The sequence below is a fragment of the Alligator sinensis genome, unplaced genomic scaffold (assembly GCF_000455745.1).
Source record: "Alligator sinensis unplaced genomic scaffold, ASM45574v1 scaffold876_1, whole genome shotgun sequence".
In the NCBI taxonomy this organism is placed as follows: Eukaryota; Metazoa; Chordata; order Crocodylia; family Alligatoridae; genus Alligator; species Alligator sinensis.
In genome coordinates, this window is record NW_005841938.1 from 3224577 (window position 1) to 3250766 (window position 26190).

The following is a 26190-nucleotide window of genomic DNA, read 5'->3' on the forward strand; positions in this document are numbered from 1 at the left end:
GTCTTAGGGATCAAATCCACTAATTTATTTTTAACCTAATGAATAAAGTGGCTGCCTAATTAGTTCAGTGTTAAGACTGATTATGGAATGACTACCTGCTTGTCAGTGGGGGCTTGGGAACTCAATTGCAAGGTGCTTTGAGATCTTTGGATGAAAGATGCTTTAGCAGAGCAGGTTGTTACATGTAAGGCTGCTATGAAAAGGATCATAACGGTTGCTTCCTGCAGTACTTTCACAGCATCTGATGAAGTAAGCCACTGCTTATGAAAGGTCTGCTTTAATTAGTCTATAAGGTGCCTTCTGCCCTGTTTGAGCAGCCATGTCGCAGTAGATATTTTCCTATATTAAATCTGTGGTTCTCAACAGCTCCAACTGCAACCTTTGCTCATGAAAGTAACTATATATCCATGCAAGTACAGCACCCAACTTCATTGAGACGACTGGTAGGAGTACATGCTCACCCATCTGGGTTAGAATCGCTTAATTCAGGCCGGTGCTTTTGCAGCACAACTGTGGACAACACTGGACTCAAACCTCAAACTCACTGGAAGCCGGCTTAGTTCGACGTGGATTTGCATTCCCCAGCCAGCACAGTGATTCATCAGATTTTGCTCATGTTTGTGAACTTTTCATTAAAGCTAGATACAGACTTCTTGTTCTGACAGGACACTGCTCATGGTTCAAGCAATGTTATCTGGAAAAGGGCACAAAAGGGCAAATTGATTGTACCCTCCTGCTCTGCAGAGGCTCCTCATTGTGATTGGGAGCATCAGTAGAAGCCATTCCACTTGGCTTCTCAATCACAATTAGGTCTCAGCTGAGTTCTCCGATGCTGCCAGAAAAATCCGTGGGGAAGAAGCAGTTTCCCTGCATTTGCGCCCGTTTCTGTCGGACTTTTGTGAGGAAGTGAATTAGGCAAGCACATTGTTCTTTGTTCCAGCATGTAGGGGAAGCCCAACTGTGCTAATATTCCATTCCACACAGAGAATCCTACCATCCTGCTTGCTGGTTAGAAGAACAGCTGGCTAAAAATATACTTGGTGCCCATTTGGCGTGTGGTTGATAACCAGTAGCCTCTCCCGGCTCTCACATCTGGCACATTGTTCAGTTCCTGTGAGCAATTAGGCATGCATCATTTTGCTTTTGGACAGGCCTTCCATAAAAGTATATAGAGGATTCTGAGACTTACAAGGGTGCCTCCTGCAGCAGAATGAAATTACTTTTCCCTCCAGACCGCTATGGAAATTATATGTAAATACTGGAGCATTTAAAGATTGTGCGCCAGCTAGCAAGAGTAGGGGCATTTTTTTTTAACTGACTGCTCTGTTGTCCTTAACTTACCCTGTGGTGCTGACAGCTAGATTTATTAGAGCAGACATGGTTTTCCTGTAGTGGATTCCAAGTGAACCAGATAGGCTGCAGCATTCCATTTGTGGATGAGGGATTGGATTAAATATGCTGACTATTTTCAGATTGATAGGGGTTACTATGGGAGATTTATACCGAAGAATGATGCAAAGAAGTAATACAGGAAATTAAGATGAGCAGTGTTTTCCCATTAAAGTTTATACACTCTGCAAATAAAGCCAACAGAGGCAGAAATGCTCATTTTATGGAGCCTGAGACAAGCTGAATTTTACAAGCAACAGTGAAAATAGGGCGCTATCACATTAGGTCTGAAAAAGGATTGATTACTTCGTTTGGAGCTGGGAAGTGATTTCCTCCTCCTCCCCCTGGGACGGATGCAAACTCTTTTATGTAAATTAGAAATAACTTCACTGCATTTATGCCAGCGTAGCTGAGCAGAGCACAGACTGAACTAAAAGAACCCACGGTAGCAGCTGGCAAAATCCATCTTTGCTTAAATGTATATAAACAGCAGCAAAGCAGAAGAGTCTCATTTCATACTCTCTGATTTGCTTCTCAGTTTGGTTCTGTTACCAGCAGAAAGGCACACATGCAGTTTCTTGGTTCTCCTCCTGTCTCAACAGAAACCAGGATCCATTGAATATGCCTGAGGGGATTCTGTCAAGAGCTGAAGTTTTGAGATTTAAACTATAACAGATGTGACAATAAGGTGTAGATTAGCAATGGATGAACCGCTGAAGCCCAGTGGTGGAAAGTCAGTGTGCAGAAAGTATCAGATATTGAGATGCTTTCCAGATTATCCGTTGAGCCTGCGGATTTGGCCTGCAAACCTCTCAAAAACAGGCTTTCTCACAACGTTCTCTGCATTTCCTATTCTCATCTGAAAATTCAGTGATGGCTTTTTCATAGTATCTTTGCATTTCTTAATGCAATCTTTACACTAAGGGTGATGGTCCTTCACTTTAGTGCCCCCAGTGCCTCTCCCAGATTGCATGTCTATCTATGGTGGCCTTTGGAAAGCTAGAAAAGAGAGACCCTCTGGGTAAGAGCAGGAAGAGAGGGGTGAGGTCCCTTTGCTTGACCATTCTCTGAAACCTCCATTCCCCAGAGTTGAACCACTGGATTCGAGTGGAGCCAGCACTCTTTCACCAGTCCTTTTCACCAGGGTGAATGCATTTGTAAGTGATAGGAGTGAGCGTACTGTCAGATTTTGTACAGGTAGACCTTGACTCTGCCAGGGACCTTGCACAGAACAAAGGTCAAGACAGCCCTGGACCTGAGGCCTTTCCTTGTAGGAACCTGGTGAAGCTCTTTGGGCTGAGAGAGAGCAATAACTATGTAGAGCCAGAAGCAAGAGCAGCTCCTACGCCTTACTGCTACCCTACTGCAGTACAGCTTTCAAAAAGAAAGTGTACTAAGGCTAAAAGGTATCTTTTTCTGGAAGAATCTTACCTTGAGGTGCTTTCGATCAGCTGATCCTTTTCAATAGGATTTAATCTAATTGTTGTATGTTTAAATAGGGATTAACAGAATAGTTGGTACTCTACAGCACTAGCACTAATACTGTAACCCTCTTGTACTGTTTGGCTGTGAATTTCAATCCTTTCTTTCACTCTTTGGTATTTAGAACAGCCAGAGCCATGAGGTACTTAGAAGTATTTTACTACTGTCCCTCTCCAGTGCATATAATCAGCTATAAGACCCCTTCTTGGTTGTCATGATTTACAAGCTCCCAAATGTTGTTGCACTTAAACTTACGTTAAATTTGAATTCTGTCCCTTTTCCTACCACGTGGTTAAGCTGTGACATGTAGAGAATCTTCAGCATTCAATTTTTACAGTGTGCTAAGGATGATTGAGTATTTTTGTTAATTAATAGGCTCCTTAAAATGCAAGGCCATCAGATAGCCAGGGCCATTAATTCTATCTGTTGTAAATCTAATGCAATAAACACTCCAGAACGGAAGCTGGGTGTCACGTAAGCTAGAGACAGCTCACTGCAAAACTTCTATAAATATCTTTGACGGTGGGGAGGGGGATGTAACAGTGTGGAGTGCATGAAAAATCAGAGTTTAAAAGGAGCAAACCAGCTGGCTTATGTTGCATACTACAGGGAAACCCACTTATGTGAGTAACCACCATGAATAAAACATTCATATGGATGCATTCTTTATGGATGAAACATTTCTCTGTACCTGTCAGGGAGAGCTGCAGCTGGTACATGAATAAAATGCTTGAGAGAATTTTTTTAAATCTACTTTATTATTCCCAAGGGCATTTTAGTCCTTCATTAATTCATTTTGGATCAACCAGATTGTTAAGCATCCATTATCAAGCACTGAAAAGTATAGGAAAAGTACCTTTCAGACTTCAGTGGTGCCTTGTAAGTACAACTGACCCTGTGCTGGGTGTGAAGGCAGTGTCCTCTACACATATGTCCACCAGAAGGCATTCAGTAGTGATGTACACAGCATGGTGAGTTATATGCTGAGAGTATGTTGGTGAAAAAATAAGTGCAAGTGTAATTTGTTCATATTTGACAAGCAAGACTATAAAATGAATGCATATTGTACCAGTGACGCAGTGGGTAGGCATCAGACTTTGTCACTAATCAAATTGGGCCTGGCTCCTAACGTCATCAGTGAGGCTGAGTTTGGCCTCCAGAGATTGTGAATTTAAATGGTGTCATTTAAAGCAGAGGGTGGAGGGCAAGTCTTATGTTTTCTTGCACCTTTCTGCTATAACCAGCCAATCCATGTAAGCTACATTCATACTCAACCCCCACTAAGCAGATATGTCATCAGAATTGTAGCATTTTATTGCTTACACCACCCATGTTGTTTGGCACAGTAGTTTCAGAAGAATTATGCCAATTTGCTCCAGGTGGCCGCTGAAGATATAACCCATTGTGTCTCAGCAGCCAATCGAGATTCAGGAGCATTGAGGAGTTGCCCATATAACAAAAGACAGGGTTGGGTATTAAAATCACTTTTCCTTTCTATGGGATTGGGGTGATTTTTCTCCCTTCAGGGCTGTAAGGAAAGGGGTAGCCTTTCTTTCTCAGGTGATAAAGCTTCTGACGATCTTTAAGGCATGCACACTTTTAAACACCACTCCCTAAGAGGTTTCTTCCTTGGTTGGCATGCACACAAAATCATTTCTAAATACTTTCCTTTTTTTCCTTAAGTCCACGGGGTACATTCGGAACTCAGGTTCTTAGAGAAAGGTGGTTTTGACTTTGGAAAACTGTGTGCCTGCTTGTTGCTGTACATGAGGAATTGATCACCTATGGGCAGAAGGCAGCATGTGGGGGACTGAAGTTTGAAAAGTTGTACCTCTGAGTATGTCCTTACAGCCCTGCTGCAGTGAATGGCATGTGAATTGAATTCCATCTCAGTCACAGACATGGATGTATTTCAGTGCCCCCAAGTGACTGACTGATTTCCCCCCCGCCCCCCGCAGCAATTCAGATTACTCTGTTTATATGAACTCTGTGCCCTGGTTGAAGGGAACAAGAAATCTTGCGTGGGACATTATCACTTCTGTGAGAAATCCAGTTACTCCGGTTCCAAAAGGAATTTGACTGGCAAAACCCAGAACCCAGTTGAGGGCTAATATGGCTAATAGCAACTCCCGGCATTCGAAAATAAGTAGATAGTGATCAGTAGGGATGTTTTGAGAATGACTTTTTGACCGGAGCAAGTTCACCTTGTTCCATTTTTCATACTAGACATGTGATGCAGGTTTACTTTAGGGGTTATAACCCATGTAAATTAGGAAAGAATCTGACCTGTTGGTGATCTGGCTGTAATAAACCTCATGAAAAAGTAATGAAGGGTGCTTGTGCCCGAAAGCTTGCAAAGAACTTTGTTCCAACTATTCAGTTGGTCTAATAAAAGACATCACATCGACCCAGAGAACCTGGCCTGAGAAAGTAAAAGCACCCCATCAGCACAGCCTTTGAGACAGCATGTGATCTGTGATCTTGTTGGTTGGCTTTTGCGATGGGTTCTGATCTTGGATTTAAAAGTATTGAAAGAGAGAGGCTATATGTAGCTTTGCTCATCCCCTGAAGTATCCTGTGCCAAGTAGCTAACAGATGTAGTCATATTGGATGGTGCTGAGGTAGGAATCATGGCACAAGACAACATTAGAGGAGCACAGCCAGGACACAAATTTTGCTTTCAGAACAACCCGCTATAGTTAATCTCTGCTGTCCTCCCACTGTGTTCACCTTTAACATATGGCAGCTCTGTATCATAGGACTAGCACCTAAAATTAGGTAGGGCCTTGCTATTCTCCCTCCCACTCTCACCCACTCCTTGCATATGTGTAAAATTTGCAAGGACCAGCTGTGGAGCTTGCCCCTGTAAACACCATCTTTTCTGGCTGCTTAATAGAAGTAGCTTTCAGTTCTTCAGCGCTGCACTAGATGAGCATTTTGTTCAAGATAGGAAGAAACAACCTTTGCTTTATATAAGTATTCCTTGGCAACCAAGATGCAAATTGCCAAATTAATCTCTTGTGATCTTTTTGTCTAGATAGATGGAAGCCTGTGATTAGCTTTGTGCCTATACCCAGGTGAGGGCCAGTTGTTGGGTTTTTTGGGTTTGTTTTTTGGGAGTGGGTTTGTAGTTCACCCAAAAACCAGAAGTTTATCTTGAGCACTGTAGCACAAACAAATGGTTGTGTACTTTGGCAGGTGTTAGCCTCCTCTGTCCTTTGCACTGCTGTATAACCCCGTGTCCTTCAGCTATCGGAGCAATCTGGAATTGAGGTGACGGCAATAATCCCTGACATAGTCCCAGCTGACAAACAAAAACCCTACAATGTTCTAAACAGTTCTTGGGATACTCTGAAACTGTAAGAGCAGTACATGGTGTCCAAACCACTTAAACAAAGACCTGTCAAGGACAAGGAGAAAACATTGCCAGTCCTCCTGGCTAACCTGCTTTCTGAAACCTTAAGGCACTGGTATCTTGTTAACTGAAGCAATGGTTGAAAATTCTCTCTCTATTGTGCAGTAAAGAGAAGATGAGGGGAACAGATGGCTGAGGACTCCACAGTATTTTTGACCATTTATTTCCTCTGTTGGAACTCATAAAGCCAGATGAGTGTCTGTCTCAGGGTTAGAGCCCACTGTCTTTCAACCTGGTAAATCCTGAAAAAAAAACTTTCAGTGAAGGCAATGGAGTTATTTTGCATGCAAGCCAGTGGAGCTAAGAATGCAATATGGGTCTATGATAGATAAGTAACCAGGTACTCAGAGACATTCTCAGACTGAGAAACAAGACAGTGAGCAGTACAAAAAATGTCCTTGTGGCTTTTGTAATGAAGGCTAATAAATCAGGCTGCCTTCTTGAAAGCAAGCACTCTATTACTGCTATCATGTTTATATAATTAATAACATCAAATGAATTAGAAATATCCAGTGGGGGGGGGGGGGAATATCACCATTAGTTTTACTGAAAGCCAGGCATTTATAAAAATCTGTTTGTGATTTAATGACTGAACTCATTAGCAACCTCATGGGTAGACCACTTCTGGACTATAAACATAGCTATAGAGCTTAACGGTATCCTTTGAAAAGGAAAATGAATTGCACTTGCTATACGCACTGAATGCTCAGTTGAAACAGCAGAGCTACAGGCTGAGAAACTTCCCTTGATGAGCCTGTCCCACACATTTCCAGTGCATCTCAAGGTAAGAATCCCCCTAGTTTGTGTACACCCAAGCCCTGCCTTTCAGTGTGACCAGAGGGCGCCCACCACATCAGAATCACTGCTGTTTTGCTGTCTGGATCGAGGCAACAAAAAGAATCAGCACCTTAGCGAAGATCATCTTGTATGGTAGAATCCAGAGGTTATTTTCATAATAGCCATAGCATCTTTCTTGTGTGATATTGTCTTTATAGATTAAGGATTAGCAGAGCTGCTCTAATTCTCATTAAAAGATTTCAGCACTTGCCATCAAGGCTAATATATGTGAGCTGTATAGCAAGAGGCAACATGAGCTGCTGGATTGACTTTGGGGTTACAGTCTAGTGTCTCCCAAGATTTAATGCAAGCCCTCTTCCTAATCCTCTGTGTAACATTGGGCAAATCCCACTAAAATGCTCAGAAGCAACCAGTCTTGATGCTTCAGCTTTGGAGGGCTGAATTCAGCTATCATCAGAGCTGATTTTCAGAGGCACAATAGCTCTTTTGAGTTTGAATGTGGAGGTGCTTTGCAGCTCAGAAAATCAAGCCTTTCTCTTCTTGTTCTGAATTTGGCAGTCAAAATATAGAGGTGACTTCTGAAAAATATTTCCTTTAACCTCTCACCTTCAGCTTCTCCATCTGCAAAATACAGGTGAGAAGATTTATATAGTTGCCAAGGTTGTTGCAAGGATTTGCCAAGTGAGATGGGACAGTAGGATTTATTTAAGTGCTAAATGTTGTTGTTACTTTTATATAGGAATCAAAGGGCTACAAAGTGCATGCTTTAACCTCGGGTCAGCCCAAGGTTTACAACATTTTGGATTCCTTAATTTTTGAGTTCCCACACTGAGACGTGTCAGAGGGGTCTGATTTTTTTAAAAGTGCTAAGTACCACCTGTCTAAACCACAGGCCTTTTAACTGGGTCATAAATTGGGCATCTAAAAATTGAGATACCCAGAATCACACAGAATCTACCAGTAACACCCAGTCACCTCTGAGATGAAAAAAAGGCTTCTTTTTAGCAGTCTACAACAGCAGTTTTAGCCCCAGACACAAAGACCACTTTGCCAATGCAAAAATGCACGACAGATTTTAGGTAGATAGAATGCACTTATTTGAAAAAGGAAAAAAATGCTTCCAAACTTTGAAAGTAGTTTAATTTGTAGCTTGTGTTGGTTGCATTTACTCTGATTTCCAGTGAATTCATTTTGCATTGCTGTAAAGTAAATAACCTTAGCGGTAAGACTAGGGAACATGGCACTGGCTTTTATGATAACACGAGTTTGTAATACAAGAATGTTAAGACTTTAAGCAGCTTCTGGTTGGGTAATTTTTTACGGGGAGGCTGTTTTTAAATATCGGGCAACAGAATGGAGAGAAATTCTTTCATCCTCTGTAGGTACCCTACTTCCTGGTGCACGGGACCAGTTTACATTTCCTTTCTGTTACCAGAATGCTGGGAGCTAACTTACTCTCTCACATATGGTGGTAGATGCAACTAAAATCTCTAGAACATGTTCCAATCTCTTGCACTTCAGTGGAGTGACTGTACTTTTAGGGAGCCATGGTTGTGTGCCAAATTCTCTTCTTCTAGGTTATTTCTGTTTAAGGGTCTGGAAACACGCTAAGTTCAAAATGCTGGGAACTCTTCCATTGCTGGGGCCAGATTTGCCACCTTATAGAACAGGTGGTTTAAAGTTTTCAGCCTTTAACCTGCGGTTCCACTGAGACCTATATAGATCTTTGGAAATCCACTAGAAGCAAAGAGAGTCTACAGAAATACTGGGTTCCTGGTAACACCTGGAGAACAATGACTTCCTCATTGACTAGGCTGTTGGGGGCTTTCCCGAACATCTGTTCACCGTAGAGCCATGTTCAAGAATTGGTAGAAACAGTAAATCTCTTCAGATACTCTTCACTGCAGACTGTTACACTGTACATTAGCTTCCACATTGTCAGGGGCAAGGGAGGCAACACTCCTAACGTCCTACACCCTTCTCCAGGTACATATGGAAGGGAGCAGGAGAAGAACATAGCCTCATTGGAGTTGGTTGGGGTGGAAGACCCAGTTCCTCTATTTATGCATCCCAGAATTTAATTTCCTTTCCTACTGTTTATTTAGTTCTTGTGCAGCTGCCAGGCTGGGAGCCCCAGAGACAACCCAGATTACAAGGTTAGCCTGGGACATAACTGCAGTAAGTTAACCCTGCAGGGCAGGACCACCACTTTTCTTCTCAGCAAAGGCCAAGGATTTAAACAGTGAAGGAACTGCCGCATAAGGGATTTTGCCTTTTGTGCTGGCAGATACTTGTACACTGGCACCCTCCAAGCCATTGGGTATAGGGTGCTGAACAGCCCTCAGAGAGTGATAACACTCACACATTGCTGATGCGGGGATATACATGGTTGCTGTAAAAGTGAAAAGGTTAGATAGCTCATCACTTCATCTCTGGGTTCATTCAGTCCTGGCTCACATCTTATTATAATTAGTGCTTTGTTTCTAGATTAGGTGATTCGTGTTTTTATTAAAGAGTAGAATTTAGGCAAATAACTATTCTTTTTGTGTCTTACAAAATTGCCAATAGATTTTTCTTGCTAGACTACAGTTTACTTGGTTTAATCAAAGAATGAATATTTGGATGGTCTTGTGGAGTTTCATTTTATAGCCATCCACGATTAATTGTCATTCAAGCTAAACCCACACTGCATGAGAGAAACACAAGATGTTTGTTTATGTCACCTTAGCAACCCATCCTGTGAGGTGATGAATGCCCTCTGCCTCTTTAGAGCCCATGAGAGCTAATGGCACCAAACCATTGTCCAGGACTTGCTCAGTACCTCAAAGGACCAGTCCCTTAAAATGCAACTCATATGCTTTGCCTTTTGTGCAGGTGTTTCTTATAAAATTGTAGTCCTGGGAGAGAGCCCAACCAGCTAAAAAATAAACTAGAGATATTAAAAAGAGAGAGAAGAATGTGTATTTTAAGCTCAAATCATCTGGTTTTGATAAATACAAAAAAAAGTAACTTCCCAAGCTCTTGTAGGTTTAGAATCTCTGGAAATTGTCTTTGGCAGCTCTCTGAAGGCTGACTTGCTGTACTTACCCAATTTGAATCAATCACTTAATTTTGATCTAATCTCCCTACCAAACTGAAAACCATTAGCTATGGTTAAAAACTATTTACTCCTTCTAGACTCCACCAACATTAGCTTGTTGCAGTTAACATTCAAGAATGCATTTGCAATTTCTCTTCATTGGTTGAGACTCCATTATTTAGCACCTGGCTTCCAAATACTGACATTTCATAGGAGACTACCAACATAACAGAAATCTTGATGGGGCCAGCCATGTATGCTAACTCCAAGAGTCAGCGTTGTTTCACAACCACTAGGGAGCGCTCCTATCAGCAAAGAGACCAGGGTTGATTTACAAGGCAAAATCAAAATGCATTTAATAGGAGAGAGGCAAAGGGCTCTTCAAAGCCAAGATGTTTTGATCTCAGAAAAGTCATGCAAGTAACTATATTGGTGTACAATCTATACACTGAGTCCAGTCTGTATTTTGCATTTGTGAAGTGCTGTGTAAGCACCTCAAGCAGCATGTAACCCAAGAGCAATGGAGCAAGTATATTTCTGGCATGCATTTGCATTTGTTGTTGGGTCACCTCACTAGAAATAAGCTATGATTCTTGGATCTGCTGGCCCAAAAAACTTGTTCCAAGGAGGTCAGGAACAGCAGGTGTTGAGGTGTCATACCCACAGCCTAATCGATGATTAGGCTGCAAGAGCCTCAGGTGGGTGTGCGGGCCGGGCGCGAGCCGGGCCCTTTTTTGTGCTGCACGCGGGCTGTGGCCAGCAGCCCGGGCACACGGGGTCGGAGAGAGGGCGCGGGTCAAGCTAGAATTAGGCACAGACTCGTAGCGGTAGATTTAAAGATTGTTTACTTACACCAAAGATGGTCGTGGTGTAGGCTGGAAAACTTGCTTGAGTTGCGGTTACAGACAAAACAACACAAACGGTCACGTGGAGTTTGCTAGGCTCCACGGAAACAGAGCTCCGGATGCCGTGGACAAGCGCGCCACCAAAATAGGAACTTCGTAGATACGTCTTATAAAGAATTATCGCTCGAAGACGGAAAGAGGTGGGCAATGGATCAGGTCGCCAAACTCCTCTGAATCTCACACAGGGTTTCTGTTACCCTGCCGTGTACCCAGAGTCCCCACAAGATGGATGTGGAATCCTCTTCAGCTTGGGCGGAAACCGCTCAAGCCTCTTATACGGCTAGCAGGCCAATCGTTAGCCGCCACGTGGGAATAATTTAGAACTAGCCAATAGCGGGACACAAATTTGCATGCGGGTGGCGGGAACTCCTTTGCACCGTGCATTTCTCTTGCAACTTGAGCAATGCACCCTGCAAAGGAAGCTGCAAATAGGCGGGAAACTCTTCCTTGCACCGGGGTTCTCCTCTGCAGCAGAAAACTCTACCGTGCAACGAAGCTGCAATTTGGCGGGGATAATTCTAGTGCCGAAGCACACACAAAATCATACCTTTGGGTTATGACAGTGGGAACCGCCACTTCTTTCCTGCCACGCCTTGGTCGTACAGAAAAATTGGGAGGGTCCAGTGATGTACGCGACAGGCTCCCCATGGGGTTACTCACGTGTGTGGGTGCAAAGGACCTGGTGCTCTGCCTCCCCTACACCCTGTCCACTTGCCAACCATAGATGGTGGTGACTCCAAGCCAGTCCTTTGCTGCTCCTGGCCTCTGCACCAGCCCTAGCAGCCCAAAAGAAAATGGTGCGAGTGCATCATCTGGCCCTTTACCCCATTGCCACCTGGGGAGGTAATCGTGTCTGCTGCTTCTGCCTGCTGGCTGATGAAGCATTGCTTGTAAAAAGGACTAACCAGAAGAAATTCTGAAGATTGAAACAAATACTCCCCTCATAGTCAGGGGCCAGGGTCGGTTGACCCTTTCTCCTGGACGTCTTGACAGGTAAGTAAATGAGGGCTTTCTCAGCCTTTGCCCTTGGGCCCTGCTTTAAGCTTGGTCCATTGGGCCTTCCTCTGCTCAGGTGAGGCTCCCTGCTAAACAGGAGGGACAATGCCAAACGCAAAAAAGAAAGAAAACGCCTGGTCCCCGCTGGTGCCCTCTCCAGGGAAAGGGTGGGGGAAGGCAGAGAAGGGGGAATCTGGTTCCCCACAGCTGCTGTGGCCGAGCCTTGGCCCTGCATGCACCGTGCAGCCCTAGAGCCTGCTGGCCCGACCTAGGCTTTTCCTCTCCCATCATGGCATATCCTGGGTGCCCTTAAACCTGGTGTCGGGTCACCTTGCCCTGATGTCATCCGCCAGTTGCTGCCCAGGCGGATGGAGATGGAGCTGATAAAGCAGTGCAGCTGTACCTCGCCGGTCCATGTCCTTCTCTGTCGGCGGGTAGATCTTCGGGGTTCCCACCGGGGTAAGCCAGCCTTCCGGGGGGTCCCTCGGGGGACTGGGCAGCTCTTTCCAGTCTCCGCTGCCACAAGGTGTCTGTAAGCCTTTCTGGTTCCATGGATGCTCCGCTGCTACATGGTAATGGCAAAGGATAATTCACCTTGCATCTGCAGTGTGCCATAGGCTTTGCCCAGGACCCAGGATTTATCCATGAGTGCTACTGCAGACTTCCTCGGCCTGAAGAAGGGTGTTTGTACCCAAAAGCTTGCAAAGAAGAATTTCTCCAGCTATTTTAGTTGGTCTAATAAAATATATCGGATTTATCCAAAGAACTGAAAGAGAGTCCAGAGAAGAGCCATTCATATGATTAGAGGCCTGAAGAGCAAGCCGTACAAGGAAAGGCTGACAGATATAGGACTGTTCAGCCTAGAAAAGAGAAGACTTTGGGTGGCATTTGGTGGCAGCTTACAAATATATCAGGGGAGAGCATCAGGGGCTAGGCGAACAACTATTCACCGAAGTGCCCCAGGGGAAAGCCAGGAGCAATGGTCGTAAACTCCTAAAAGGTGTCCGTCTGGATATAAGGAAAAACTTCTTTACAATTTGTGTGACCAGACTCTGGAATAGACTCCCAGCAGGGTGGTGCAGGCACCTACCCCAGAGATCTTCAAAAGGAAACTGGACACACACCTTGCTGGGGTTATTTGACCCCAGCAGTCTTTCCCGCCCAGAGCGGAGGGGCTGGACCCGATGATCTCATGAGGTCCCTTCCAGCCCTAAACTTCTGTGAATGTGTGAACCTTGTCTGTCCATGAGTGTTAAGCATTATGAGCTACTCAGAGAAAGATGAAATGTTAGGAAAGAGCCAGAGACAAGAAGTGGCATGAGGGACTATGAGTGAGGCATTTAGTGTAGGAGGCTTTTGAAAAGAGGTGGGATTTGAAGGAAGAAGAAGGTGACTGGTGTACGCAAAGCAGGACGTCATTCAGAGCATAAAGGGTTGTGGCGGGGACTGAAAGAAGAGGCAGAACAGGAGGAGACAGAGGGAGCAGTTAATCCAAATCCTGCAGAGCCGTGCATGGCCCAACAAACAGACTGTGGACTGCGATTGCTTGCAAGAGAAAGGGCAAATGCTGGTGGTGGGCTGTGGTACTATACACATAGCTTTGACACCAGGGCTATAGCTCCACTTCTTCTCTGGCCTGACCCACTTCCAAGGTCTCTGCATAGCAGTGCAGCACGCTCCCCAGCATGCTGTGCCCCTTGCAGGCGACATGCATCCCGGTACAGTATCCCCACATCACCCCCTGGCTGTGTCCCAGGGCTTCCACGGTCAGGTGGTTGAGTGTGTGTGAGGATGATAATATCAGGGTTGGCCCCTGGATGCCTGAGTAGAGAACTAAATAGGGCTTGTACGAGGTATCGGGGAGGGAAGTCAGTGTAATGTTCCGGTATTACTGGATGATGAAGGCAATGGAATTGTACAGCCTACACATTTGCTGCGAGCAATAACCTTTCCTACCTGCTTTTTTTTTCTTTCCCAGGGTGTTTCAATAGCAACAGTGTAAGTATCAAAGGTTAAGGCTTTGAAATGTGATTTCCTGTCCTCAGTCCTTGGCCTTAAGGCAGTCAGCAGGAGCTGCAATGCTCACATGGTTTTGCAATAATTTTCGTTCATGTGTAGATCAGTTAAAGCTTTGTCAAGCACCAGTAATCTTGAGTTAAGCGCTCCTGCATTTTACATTGCCAGTTCAGTTTGGGAAATCCAAAATCAAGGAGAAGAAGGTGAATAGCTCTGTAAGATCACTGTTGCATGTTAAACAGGGTGGGCTGGCGGTTATTAAGAGTGAGAGGAAGACAGATGCCATTGTTGCTGTGTTTGTGCCTACAGCAGCAGCGATTTGCCTTTGCGACACCACACAATTCACCCAGGTAGCAATAGCCTTCACCTGAGCTGAGAATTTGGCTCTCTGTGTTTAAATACAGCTGAATCCTAGTTGGCAGAGCTCATTTGGCACTTAAATGAGTCTGCTTAGTGTGGAGGTTTGGCTGATTGATGGTTCAGGGTTACATCCTGACTCCTGGACAAACCTCAAGCAAACAGGCCTTGCACAAGATTTCATTATCCACAACTCACAGTGGATGGTTAGACGCGTGGGCTGGAGGCTTTTTATTTTAGTCAGGAAGATCCTGGAGATGTGCCCATTTCACCCCTTCTGACTTCTCTACACAGTAGCATGAAAAGAAAAGCTTCTACAGAGCATTACATGGATTTGGGGAGTTTTTCAACTAATGCAACTGAAATGATGGGTGAGTTGTATCAATTGAGGCAAGTGTTAGCGCCAGCTGGGTTTTTCAAAGTCTAGCAAAGGTGCACAAACTAATCCTGCCTCGGCTCATCCTTACATCGTCTCTGAGACATTTGCTTTTCTTAAGAGAGTGCCCTAAATTCTCTCTATAAAAGAAAGTATTCCTTGCATTGATGCTGGGAAGGAAGAGCCATAAGGAGAGTAATTATAATGGGATTCAAATAATTCGCTGCCATTTCTCTGCCAATAAAATAAAGCCTGTGTTCTTTTGTTTTGTTTGTACAAGCTATAAAATTTGCCTTGCAATTTGCTAATATTAAAAAGACTAAATAAACTGCTGACATATTCCCAGATTAAATGTTTCTGTTTTCTCACAATAAACTTGGCTACTGTCCAACAAGGATGACTTGCTTGAAAACATAAAAAGCTTTAAGTACATCTAAAATCTACTCAAGTGCCCTTGAAAAGTGGTTGAATGGATCTTTGCCACAAGAACATTTGCAAATGGGGAAAGTTTTACCTCTAGGAATTTGCTTCGCTGCCATTTCAAAAGCCTTTTCATAATGACAGCAGCTTCTCACTTTAAAGGACAGAGGTCCTTCAAATAGGCAAAGCTTACAAGTAGATTGGAATTTCTCACTTCTACAGATGCCCCTGTAACGCAAACCAGAGGAAACATTTCTAACACAGGAACCAGCAAATCTAGGATTATCCCATCCGACTGTTTGTGTCAAAGCTCTTTAGCCACAGCACTTGCAAAAAAAACCTAAAGTAGCTGGGGAGCATACATTTATTTTGTTCCCAAATAACCTGTGTGAATCATATGGATCTTTCTGTGATGTGATATATAGTATCTGGATTTAGCATGACTGAGTTCCTTTTCTGGTAGGGGTGCTTGGATAAAGAACATGGGGCCTGGTCCTGTTTAGCTTTCCATGCTTCAGGGGCACGTTTGCAGCAACCTAACTGCAGGTTGTGGCACTTGTGCACAGTTTGGGATTCTGTTCTGCCCTGTGGTAGAACAGAATCACTGCATGCATGTACCTGCTGGGAGTAAAATGGTGGTGGAAGAGGAAGGACCCACCTGCCTTTCAGCCAGCAGAAGGGGGGACCTGGTTCTACATCCCCCTTACCCTCTACAGGAGGCAAAGATGCTGTCCTTTAGAAAGCCAGGTTTGTAAATACGTATGTGCACACACTCATGGTTAAACATAAAGTGCCTGTAAAATATGACTGTTAATTCTTCAGTGGTTCGGCATGCAGCTCTAAGCATATTTCTTGTTAAATATAGACATCTAAAAATTGTCTAATAGCAATGGTACATCAGGCCTCCTAGAGTGAGCCAGTTCTTGTTACTTCATAAATGGTAACCACTGGTCCTGTTCCATTCTGATTGCCAAAACCACAGTACTGCATTCTAGTTAACTTTCTGTAGCACCTAAAACTTTGGGAAAACTGCAAAACGCACTAAATAGAAATTAATGAAGTTTGTGGAGGCTGTTGATACTCTTCCAGCTATTAGAATAGCATCACTGAAGGCTCAGTCTGCATCCTGTGCCCATGTGAGTAGCTGGGGCAATTTGTTAGCATAAGGATTCCAGAACAGCTGAGTTTGGGACCCCACATTTGACTTTTTTCTGCTCAGTCTGGGCATTCCCTCTCATTGGATTTACCCCTTTAGGAATTAGTGAATTTGCTTCTTGGCAGTCTCAGTTGGTAAGATGCTGGGGCCTCTGGAAAGGGGTGGAGCATCCTTATGGAGTTGCCTGTTTCCAAGATTTATTAGGTTGCTAATGGCATTTCTCATTTCTCTTCAGCCATGTAACACAGACAACATCATGGATCCATCCTGTAATCAGCGCGCTGAGCTTATCCTGTTCAGATGAGAATGAGGAAGACGGCACCAGAGAGCTAGCAGAGCCCAGGAGCTGAGGATGTCTGTTGGTAGATAGTAGTTTCACTCATTCTTACACAATAATCAGAAGACCGCGCTTTCCTGTAGTCTAGCATATTACACCTGATCTTGCTGTGCTTGAACTCAAAGGGAGTTGTGTCATTGATTTATGTGGGATCAGTTTCATGGGTGAAATTCACCTCTGCAAAAGGTCTGTGTATTACATACATAAGTCCTCTTAAATCCCGAAGGACTTGTTTAGTGCACAGGGTCTGCCCAGCTTGCGGGTACAGGGGTGAACCTTACCTTTGTCCCTTTAAGACCTTATTCTCTCCTGTCTTCAGTTATATGTGGCTGTAACTCCATTGTCTTGAACTGAGTTAATTGCCATTTGCAGCAGCATGAGAGGGGCACATTGGATGTAATTCCCAGAGGAACTTTCTGTCACTGGTTGGTGGATGAGCTTTTTTACCAAAGCTAGTAGGTGTAACACAGAAGCCTTTTGTGTAACTACTGAGTGTATGATTTTTATAAAAGATTTCATATGTATTTTGCTATCAGAAGTTTATGACAATTTCTTACAAATACTGAAGCCCAGATTTTTTTTTACCATTATTTTTATGGCAGTTAATGATTCGGCTTTAGAAAAAATGAGGTCTGGAAAGTTGTTGACCCCAGTTCTGGTAGAGGACACTCTTCTCTGTCAGCATAATTATGCAGGAATGAAAACCGTTTCACTTCTGTACTCTGCTAAACTGGTACACATACGCATTGAATATTTCTGTGGAAGCTGTGAAGTTTCAAGTACAATGAAACCTGTGAAACCACCTCCAGGATCAGCAGAAATCAGTCACCTCCCTGAAGCTGGGCTTTAAGTAGAAGTAAAACAAAATCATTCTGGAAACCCTGGTGATGATTTAAAGGGGTGGCTGAAAAGGACCAGGACTGCTAGGGAAGCTACAAGCAGGTTTCACTGTACGCAAGCAGCACAAGACTTCTTAAAACTGTGTTGCTCACAGCACACCATACGATGGCTGCTTTGTCGACTGTTTGATTCTACAATCGGTCATTCCTGTGGCTCTCTTTATACATGTACATATGTCAGGTATTGACTAACAAATAAGGAACACAGACTTTGCAGAAGCACTGACGAACATACCAGAGGAAAACAGTATTTTTTGACAGTAAGGACCAAGATGTGGGGCTCTACTGTAAGGAAATTAGGATGACAGGCTGACACAGCTGAGTCGTTCTGCAAAGGGAAGTTGAAAGTGTATTTAAGAAGTTGAGAACTGTGCATCTCTCCAGGTGAAATAGGATGCCTCCCTGGTCCTTGCCATTCAAGCCAGGACATTGCCAGCAGCTACACCCAAGACATCTAGTGGGTGAAACAGAATTTAGCCCTTTGTTGTCTGCTTTTAATTAGTGTAGGGTTAAGTCACCCATAGATGTGGGGTCTGTGCCCTTTTGGGGGGGCAAAGGGAGTGTTCAGGAAAGGCTGGATCAGCAGGTCCACAGTAACTTGCATCCAATGAGCAAATCCTCCATGTACAACAGCAGCCCTGGGAGTTGCTGTGCTGTAGCCATTCTCTGTTCCACTAGCCCTAAGCTGCTTCAAGGCCTGAGGGAGGACGGTACCTCCAAACAATGACCTGGCACCACTGAGCAGAGCTCATTTGCTTGTGCTTTATACAGTCCTCTGAGGTGCAGACCTTGGACTCAGACCCAGCACAGATATAAACTGCTCACCAGACCTATCTGGCTTTCTGACAATGTTAACTTTGGCTCTAGCAATAATGTAGGTGCTTTATGTATGACAGATCCTTTCAGGATGGAAGACTTTGGGCATTTGGGTTTTAATCAGGAAGCATTTAAAAAAATCTGGTCAGTCAGCGTGCATGTAGACTGCTTTTCTGCTTCCGTTGTGAGACACGTGAACTGGGCTGTTGAGTTGTGCTCTCCTCATAGCACTTGCTTTAGTCTGGGATTTTGTCTTCGCAAAGTGTAGGGCAGCACTAGGTAGTCGCAGTCCACTAGCAGCTCCCCAAGCACGCTGCAGCAGGAACCGCATGGAATTTAAAGCTGCCCTTTCGTTGGACCGGGGGGAGGAGGACAGCCATGTACACTCGGCCTGTCTTTCCCCAAGGAACCCCCTACTCCGAGCACGCTATTCACAGCCCACCGTACCAGTCAAAAAAAACGCTGGTCTTCTGCAGTGCTTGCTGTCTCCACCCACATCTGAGAACATTTCAGCGATTCGGAGCACGTTCTAGTCTCTCTTCCATTTTTACCTTGTAATTAAGGACTACTTAAAAAAAGATCTCTTCATCCATCTAGTTTCTTCCTTATTCAAGTGTTGGTTCTTCAGATAAGCTACCCTAGTTCATATTCTCCACCACTGGTCTCTCTTTTTCATACCTGTAATCTCCAAATGTTCTAGTCTATTTTTGTAAGCTGGCATACTTGTTTCCTAGGTTATCCTCTCTCTCTCCCTTCATCCCTCCCTCCCTCCCTCTCCCTTCTTTTTTCTTTCTCTCTGCGAAGTAGTTTGCAAAACAATTTTGATTAAGTTGAATTGTATAAACTGAGAAAATGGGTCTAGAATAATGTAATGCAAATTTGTAAAGAGGAATTGTCAAAACACACAGTGATGTAATGGCTATTTTACATTTTTACTGCACAATAAAACATCCTGACTTCAAGAGAAATGGAAGTACAACATTGTAGTCTGTAAAACAATAAAACAGTGGCTTTGCAAGAAAATAGATATTGGATCCTTAACATGGCTTCCTATGCATCTGCCTTCTGTATGCATTTAACACCCTTAAAATATGCTTCTGCTATACAATTATCCTTAGTGCTTGCACTTCTCACTGGAAATACTGCAAATACTCTAGTAAGTGTAATTGCTAGATCATGAGCTTATTAGAGTGATTACCTCTATCTAAATACCTAATGCAGCAGGTTCAACATCAACTTTGGGAAGTGCTGAAACTTTCTCATTGAAATGCTTCCCATTGTTTCAGTTTAAAAAATAAACACCAGTTCCTGCCTCAGCCACACTGCCAAGCAGAGGAGGTAAGTCCTTATCCGCTGTTGTTTCCTACTGTGTGACATGCCACCCACAACAAGCATGATGGGATGGTGAGGCCGTTGTGCCATGTCTGCCCCCAGGAGCACCGCACTGCAGTTGGTGGAGTTTTACAGTTCATTTCAGCTGCAGCTCTGAAGATTTCAGGCCAGGAGTGTTGAAAGGCCCTGAGTGCAGCAATGTATATTCCCATTGCTTGTTATTTAAGCATAGTAGCTCCAAAGGATGGTCTTCATCAATGCCTGCTTCGGAAAGCCCGTTTCAGTACCATAAACCAGTGAAGTGAACCCCCCTCTCTGTATTTAAATTGCACTTTTGCTGACGTCAAGCTCTTGTGCTTCCGTCAGAGCAAAATTTATTGAAAGGTCTGTGGGGCTAGAAGTGTTTCCTACCACACGTTTGTACACAATGGGTCCCCGCTCTTGGCTGGAGCTCTCGGGCACTACCATCGCGCCATAAAATAAGTAACAATTAATTAAAAGGAAAGAAAATCCAACACACAAACACCAGCATTTTCTCTTTTCCTGAAATACGCTCTCCACAACTGATCCAACCCATTAATTAGCTGGTTTGTTTCAGAACATATTTGGCTTGTGGGAGCTATCTATTGCCTGACCACATCTACCCCTTGGGCACAGGCATTTTTCTTTCAATTAACTAAGCCCACTGGAATTGCTTTATTGCTATTAGAGAATGGGGCTTGGTTGTGGGAAAGTTACCCCCCCACCCCCCTCTGTCTCCTGGGATAAATCTGACAGGCAAGAATATGGAGAGAGAGGTTTGGCCAAGCTAAGTAGCTCAGAGAGATTGATCTGCCTCGGATAGTATTCACCAACTATTTATTGCTTCTCGTGCCAAGCAGTTTTATGACTCCGAAACAAATGATTTGTTCTCTTATGTTAAACCAGTTGCTGACTGGCAGAAGGATTGTTAGTTAGTGAAGATGAGCACAAAGCAGGGATGATGCCAAGGAATGCTGCTTTTGGAGACCGAAGAATGGGGGACTTTGGCTTCATTTTCCACCCCTCATTTGAGACGGCAGCCAAATGTGGCTCTTGCTTGCATCCACATCAGCTCTTCAATATTTGTGTCTCCAGCCAAAGTCACCCATATTCTAGGTCTGACCTTGAAAATCAATGGCTCCCCAACGTTACATTATATGGTGAGCCAGTGACAAAAACATAAAGCAGACCCAGGAATTGTTCTCAGGCCTGTGCTCTAACCGCTAAATGTTTTTCCTCCCAAGATACCCACGTGCTCCCTAAAGAGCATCACCTTCAGAAACAGATCCTCAGCTGATATAAACCAGCACAGCAGCATTCGATTGAATGGAGATATGCCAATTCACATGAGGTAAGGCTCTGGAGCCAGCATTGCAGTGTAGGAGCTTTTAAGTTGCAAATTAATTGAATAGGAGTTAGGCATTTCATCTGCTTCCTATGGGCCTGACTGCATTATTTATAAATTAGGCCCCTGGTACATACTTTATGCCATCATAAGGTTGGAATGATATTGTGCCAAGAGTCAGATGCCAGCAAACAATCTCACCTCTCATCTCAATAGCTAATTTTCCCTTTCCCGAGGGCAATTGTTTCTATGTCATACCAACCATTTAACAGCTTGTACCATCCCGATTCTTTTCATATTTTATGGCAGCTGGATTGTTGCTTACTCAGGAGTTTTCTCCCGACACGGGCCGAAGCTGCTACGGATTCAATAAGTTGCCTGGTTTTTTTACGTTTTTCTGGCATAACCGTTTTATTACAGCATGAAGATAGCCGAATCTCCCGCAAAGGTTTGCTCAGGCTGAATTTTGCATTGCATAGTGCACAGCCAGATGCTTTAAAGAACAATGGAAGAGACGGCCCCAAAGGTGCAGAAGTTGCTTTTAAGCTGTTAAAAATAGAAACAGACACACATGAGAACCTTTCCCCTTGCCCCCAGGTCCCAAATACTGGGGTAGGAGCTAGACTGAAGTCCCATGGTTGAATGGGTCCCTGCAACCTTGAATCTGAGTCTGAATAAGCATGTGATAAAGTGTCCTGAATGCACCTAGTTTCTGAATTAGGTACCCTGTTGTGGCTGCTGATATCACGCTAGGAAAAAGACATCAAGTCTAGTGGTTAGCACTGGAACGCAAGGCGTGGGACTCATTGATTCTGCCACTGCCTTACAAGGTGACCTTGGGCAAACCACTTAACTGCTGCGTCCTTTGTAAAATAGGTGTGACATGCATAAACTCAATTTTAAAAGTTTTCATTGATAAGGAAGGCCCATCAACCACGTTAATTCATTAGGAAAGTATTTACTAATAGAATTAATAAAAGGCCCTTTGGTAGAGGAATTGGTCTCAAGTCATTTCCCAAAATGTAAATGTCCCCATTTTCTCCTGACTGGCATGAGACGTAACATTGGATAGCAGCTTACTCATCATGGGCTGCGGTTGTTGGAATGAACCGACTGGGGGACTCTCTTGAAGCAGGTGACCAGGGAAGCTGCATCGTGTCTTGTCTTAACTATAGGGAAAGTACAGATGCTTCTGAGAGCTGCATTTGATTTGAATTTCCCTGGAAAAGTAGAGGTTTGGAAATGCTCTATTGCATCTGAAGGGAAAACACTGATCCCATTCTGAGAAGCGAGGCTGTTCCTCAGTCAAGGTTTCAGGGACATGTTTAATTGTGCAGATTCGATTCTGTTTCCAAGCCTGACCCTTAGGAAGGTTGGGGAAGAGCAAAGGTTCTGCTCTATTTGTAATAAATTAAAGCAAACAGCTGAGAGCCTTGATATCTGGGGGTTGTATTTGGGGGAGCAGTCTGCTGCTAAAAAAAAAAATCTATCATATGTCTGCTTAATCATAAAGTACTGGTGAGGTTTTTAACCTCCTCCATGCTGGGAAGATCCATCAGCCCACAGGTAAGCTCCAAAGTTGTGGGGCGAAATGTTTCCACACCTGAAGGCAACAGGAGTTTTACTGCTGAGTTCAGCATAGCCAGGATTTCACCTCTCTGGCCTCCAGAAGTCATGAAAGGCTCAGAGGTTGCAACTTCTGTGGCTTCTTTACAGCACTGGGCCCATTAGCTCTTCAGCAGTCAACCCTTTCATGCCCCAACTGTATTATATATCCTCAGGAATCAGTCCATTAATAAACCTTGTGCAGGCAAACTTATTAAGCTATGTGTGATTTTAAGGGAAAAGAAGCAAAACAATGCCTACAGCCTCAGGGTTGAACAGTAGAAAGGCTAATCATGGTGCAAAAACCACGGGAAAAACCAAAATATTGGGTTTTCTTCTACTGTGGGCCTAAATAGATTTATTTTTTGCAGTCCCAGAAATGGGAATGACTTGTCTGTACTTTCCAGTCCCCATGGTAAGGTAAAGCTGAGACCTCCAGGTATAGTAAAAGATTCAGTCCCCAAAATAGCGTGCCACACTTCATTTATTAAGCACCGTTCCGTGTCGCTGTGGACCTGACCATTAGGTGCTGTAATTAGTCACCATGGGAGTTATGCATCTCAGGTCAAAGACAGCTGCACATAATTGATGTCATGGTTTATTACCAGGGCCAGATAAGCCCATTAAACAAGCGGCCTATTGCTCGCAGAACATACTATTCCTTTTAAAAAAGAAAGTTATAATTTGAAATGAATACAACTTGATGTAATAGAAAAGGAACTAGGACACCAAAAAGGGTTAGGTAGCGCAGAGTTCACTTGTTACGTGACTAACAAAAGATGACCCCAGAGAGGGATGATATTATAATTAAAGGTGGGGAGTGGATAAGTATAATTAACCGTTGGTCAGTTTTCCATCTGCTGGTCTTTGGTAGCTATTTAGATTCGTGCCTGACTCGCATTGATTTCAGTGGAGTCGGGTGTTTCCATACCGGTGAGGATGTGAGCCTTGGTATTTTCGCTTTAAATCCGAGAAATAGTATCAAAACCAAGCTGGGTAATTGCTAGTAAATATACAACATGTACAACAGCACCGAGGCCTTGGAGACTAATTAAGAGGACCTGAAAGGGCATTTTCCATCTCTAAGTCTAGGACTGTTTAACAGCCCACTCACACTCATGCCTGCTTCAGTCAAGGTCAGCTAGCATTGCTGGCCCTGAATGTTATTTATATCCGAGGATACCTTCCATCGTGAACCGAGGTACAGCGAAGTGGAGTGAAAGGCCCCAGTCGCTCCGATTTCTCCTACGAGACAATTTATTATCCCACCAGAATGAAGTTTCACTGCAGCAAGACGGCTCCGCAAAACTAATCCTCCAGGCAAGGAGCAATAATCTTGAGAGGTGTTAAATACAGGACATGAGGCTGATTAGCAAACTCATCTTCTCCTACGTGGCTGAGAGGAGAGGGCTTGTCAGCGTTTCAAAGGGAGGGATTAGGAGAGATGGCTGGTCTCCTATTTTGTTGCAGTGCAGGCAGGGGAAGAGAAATGCATAGCTGGGAGCAAGGAGAAGGCTGTGCAGAATCCAGCTGGTCTTGGGTCAGGCTCCCCTGTTGTTGGGGTGTGCGGCAGGACCGCGGTCCCTTTCCTAGGGTAGGTGAGGAGGAAGAAAACTTCACCTCCTCTAGGTCTAGTGAAATTTAGTTTGTGGAAGGGGAGGAAGAGATAAATTAAAACCCATCACTCAAAAAAGGGTTTTGCTCTGTGTACACATGGATGTACCTAGGAAACTCATTCACAGAATAGGCGTGTTTTAAAGTGGATCCAAAACTAGGTGCCCCTCGTTATGGGAGCGTGCAGTTGTGGTATCAGTCTGTATACAGGCTCTTTTTCTCTCGAGTTGTTCTCCTGACCTCCTTCCCAGTTGCATCGATCTCTCATTTGCTTCCCAGGTGCTTGGGGCTTTTTTTCTTTCTCTCTCTTTTCTGCATCACCCTTGTCCTCCCTGTTTCAGTGGCGTAAGCCAGGGAGGGAACCGAAGCTGAGAAACCACCCAGATGGGTGAAGCCGAGTTGCTACAGTGCAGGTAGCTGAGATGGGCACAACCCTGTCCCAATCCAGAGGCCCATACGGCAGGGAGGGGCCAGCACAGGTGTTTCTGTGAGTCAGATGAACCCACACGTGTTCAGCCGCATGGCCCTGCCAGAAGCAGGACTGGTATTTACTTGTGTTTTGCAATGGGGTTGCTGGATCGTCAAGCCAAGCTTTGCATAAAACCTTGAAACAACATCCCTGCCTCAAATGGAGCAAAATCCAGGGGACAGCGTGACCCTCAGTGGGTTTGGTTTCAGTTTTTCCTTTGCCTCAATGGAGAGAATTCAACTTCCACACAAGAATTGTGGCACGAGTGTGGGGTGCAGGCAACACGCTATGAAGCAGATCAGGCCTCCGGACCCTTGCTTCAGTTCCTTCCCTGTGGGCTGTTGCTCTGATTGTTCAGGGATTAGCATGAATTCGCATTAGCTGGGCCAATCTAGAGCCTCACGTTGATAGGGGGAAATGCCTTTTTGTAGGGGAAGGGAGACACTGAATCGCTTTTTAAGCTGTTGCTGGATGCAGTAGGAAAGCAGCTCGGGGGCGTTGTCACTCCTGTTGAGAAATGGATCCTGTTCCAAACTGGCGTTGGCTCTACGCAAACCCTGCCTGCTGCCTAGCTTCCTTCCCTCCTCAGCTGAAACAATTCCTGACACAGAGGCTGTTAACGAGTATTGAGAAAAGGAAGAGGCTATTAGCCGATCTCACTGGAGCTTCCAGTTGCTTGGCCCCTGGATTGGTGCACAGCCCTCTGGGAAACTTCTGCTAACCGTACAAATCAGGCCACTGTGCTCGTGGCTTTTCATCTGCCTGTTGCAAAGCAGGTAAGCACTGTCCCTCTGGAACATACCTTAACCATACATCATTGCATAGATGTGGCTGGCAGCTATGGACAGGCCAAGCCACTTGCAAGCCTGATTTGGGTCAGCACTGGGGTAAAACTCTGGCTCCATCAAGCTACTTAGATGTTTTGCTGTGGTTTCCTTTGATGCCAGAATTTCTTCCCTTGACTTTTGTGCTCAGGGTCTGGAACAGACTCCCGCCAGAGCAGGTGCAAAGCATCTTCTCTGGACTCGTTCAAAAGGCGTTTGGATGCATATCTCGCTGGGATCATTTGACCCCAGCAGACTTCCTGCCTGTGGCAGGGGGCTGGACTCAATGATCTTGCAAGGTCCCTTCCAGCCCCTAATGTCTGTGTCTGTGAAACCATAATTGGCGCTCATGAAATGGCAATGTAACCCCTAATTAGAAGAGCACTATGAGATGACCCTGTTTCCACGCAGAACTGGCAGAGCAGCATAGCACTGTGAGCCTGCAAAAACTCCACTGACCTCTCTGGTCGTAACAGGAGATGAGCGAGGTTATTGGAGTGGAAGAAACAAGCTTCTATGAAAAAAAATGCACCCTGTAG

The 26190-nt window shown here is 44.5% G+C and overlaps 1 protein-coding gene across 5 annotated transcripts in view; it reads left to right on the forward strand.

Annotated features, from left to right (window-relative positions):
* The window catches only part of STXBP4 (syntaxin binding protein 4), a 131565-nt gene extending 112068 nt beyond the window's left edge, over nucleotides 1–19497 (forward strand). For 3 of the 5 annotated variants that reach the window (XM_025199178.1, XM_025199177.1, XM_025199179.1), the window contains one exon: nucleotides 16625–19497. In XM_025199178.1, the coding sequence (XP_025054963.1) occupies nucleotides 16625–16739 (115 nt within the window). In that variant the 3' untranslated portion in view covers nucleotides 16740–19497. The remainder of the gene's footprint in view (nucleotides 1–16624) is intronic. The other 2 variants (XM_025199180.1, XM_014518071.2) reach the window with 2 other exon arrangements.
* Nucleotides 19498–26190: the final 6693 nt, after the last annotated feature.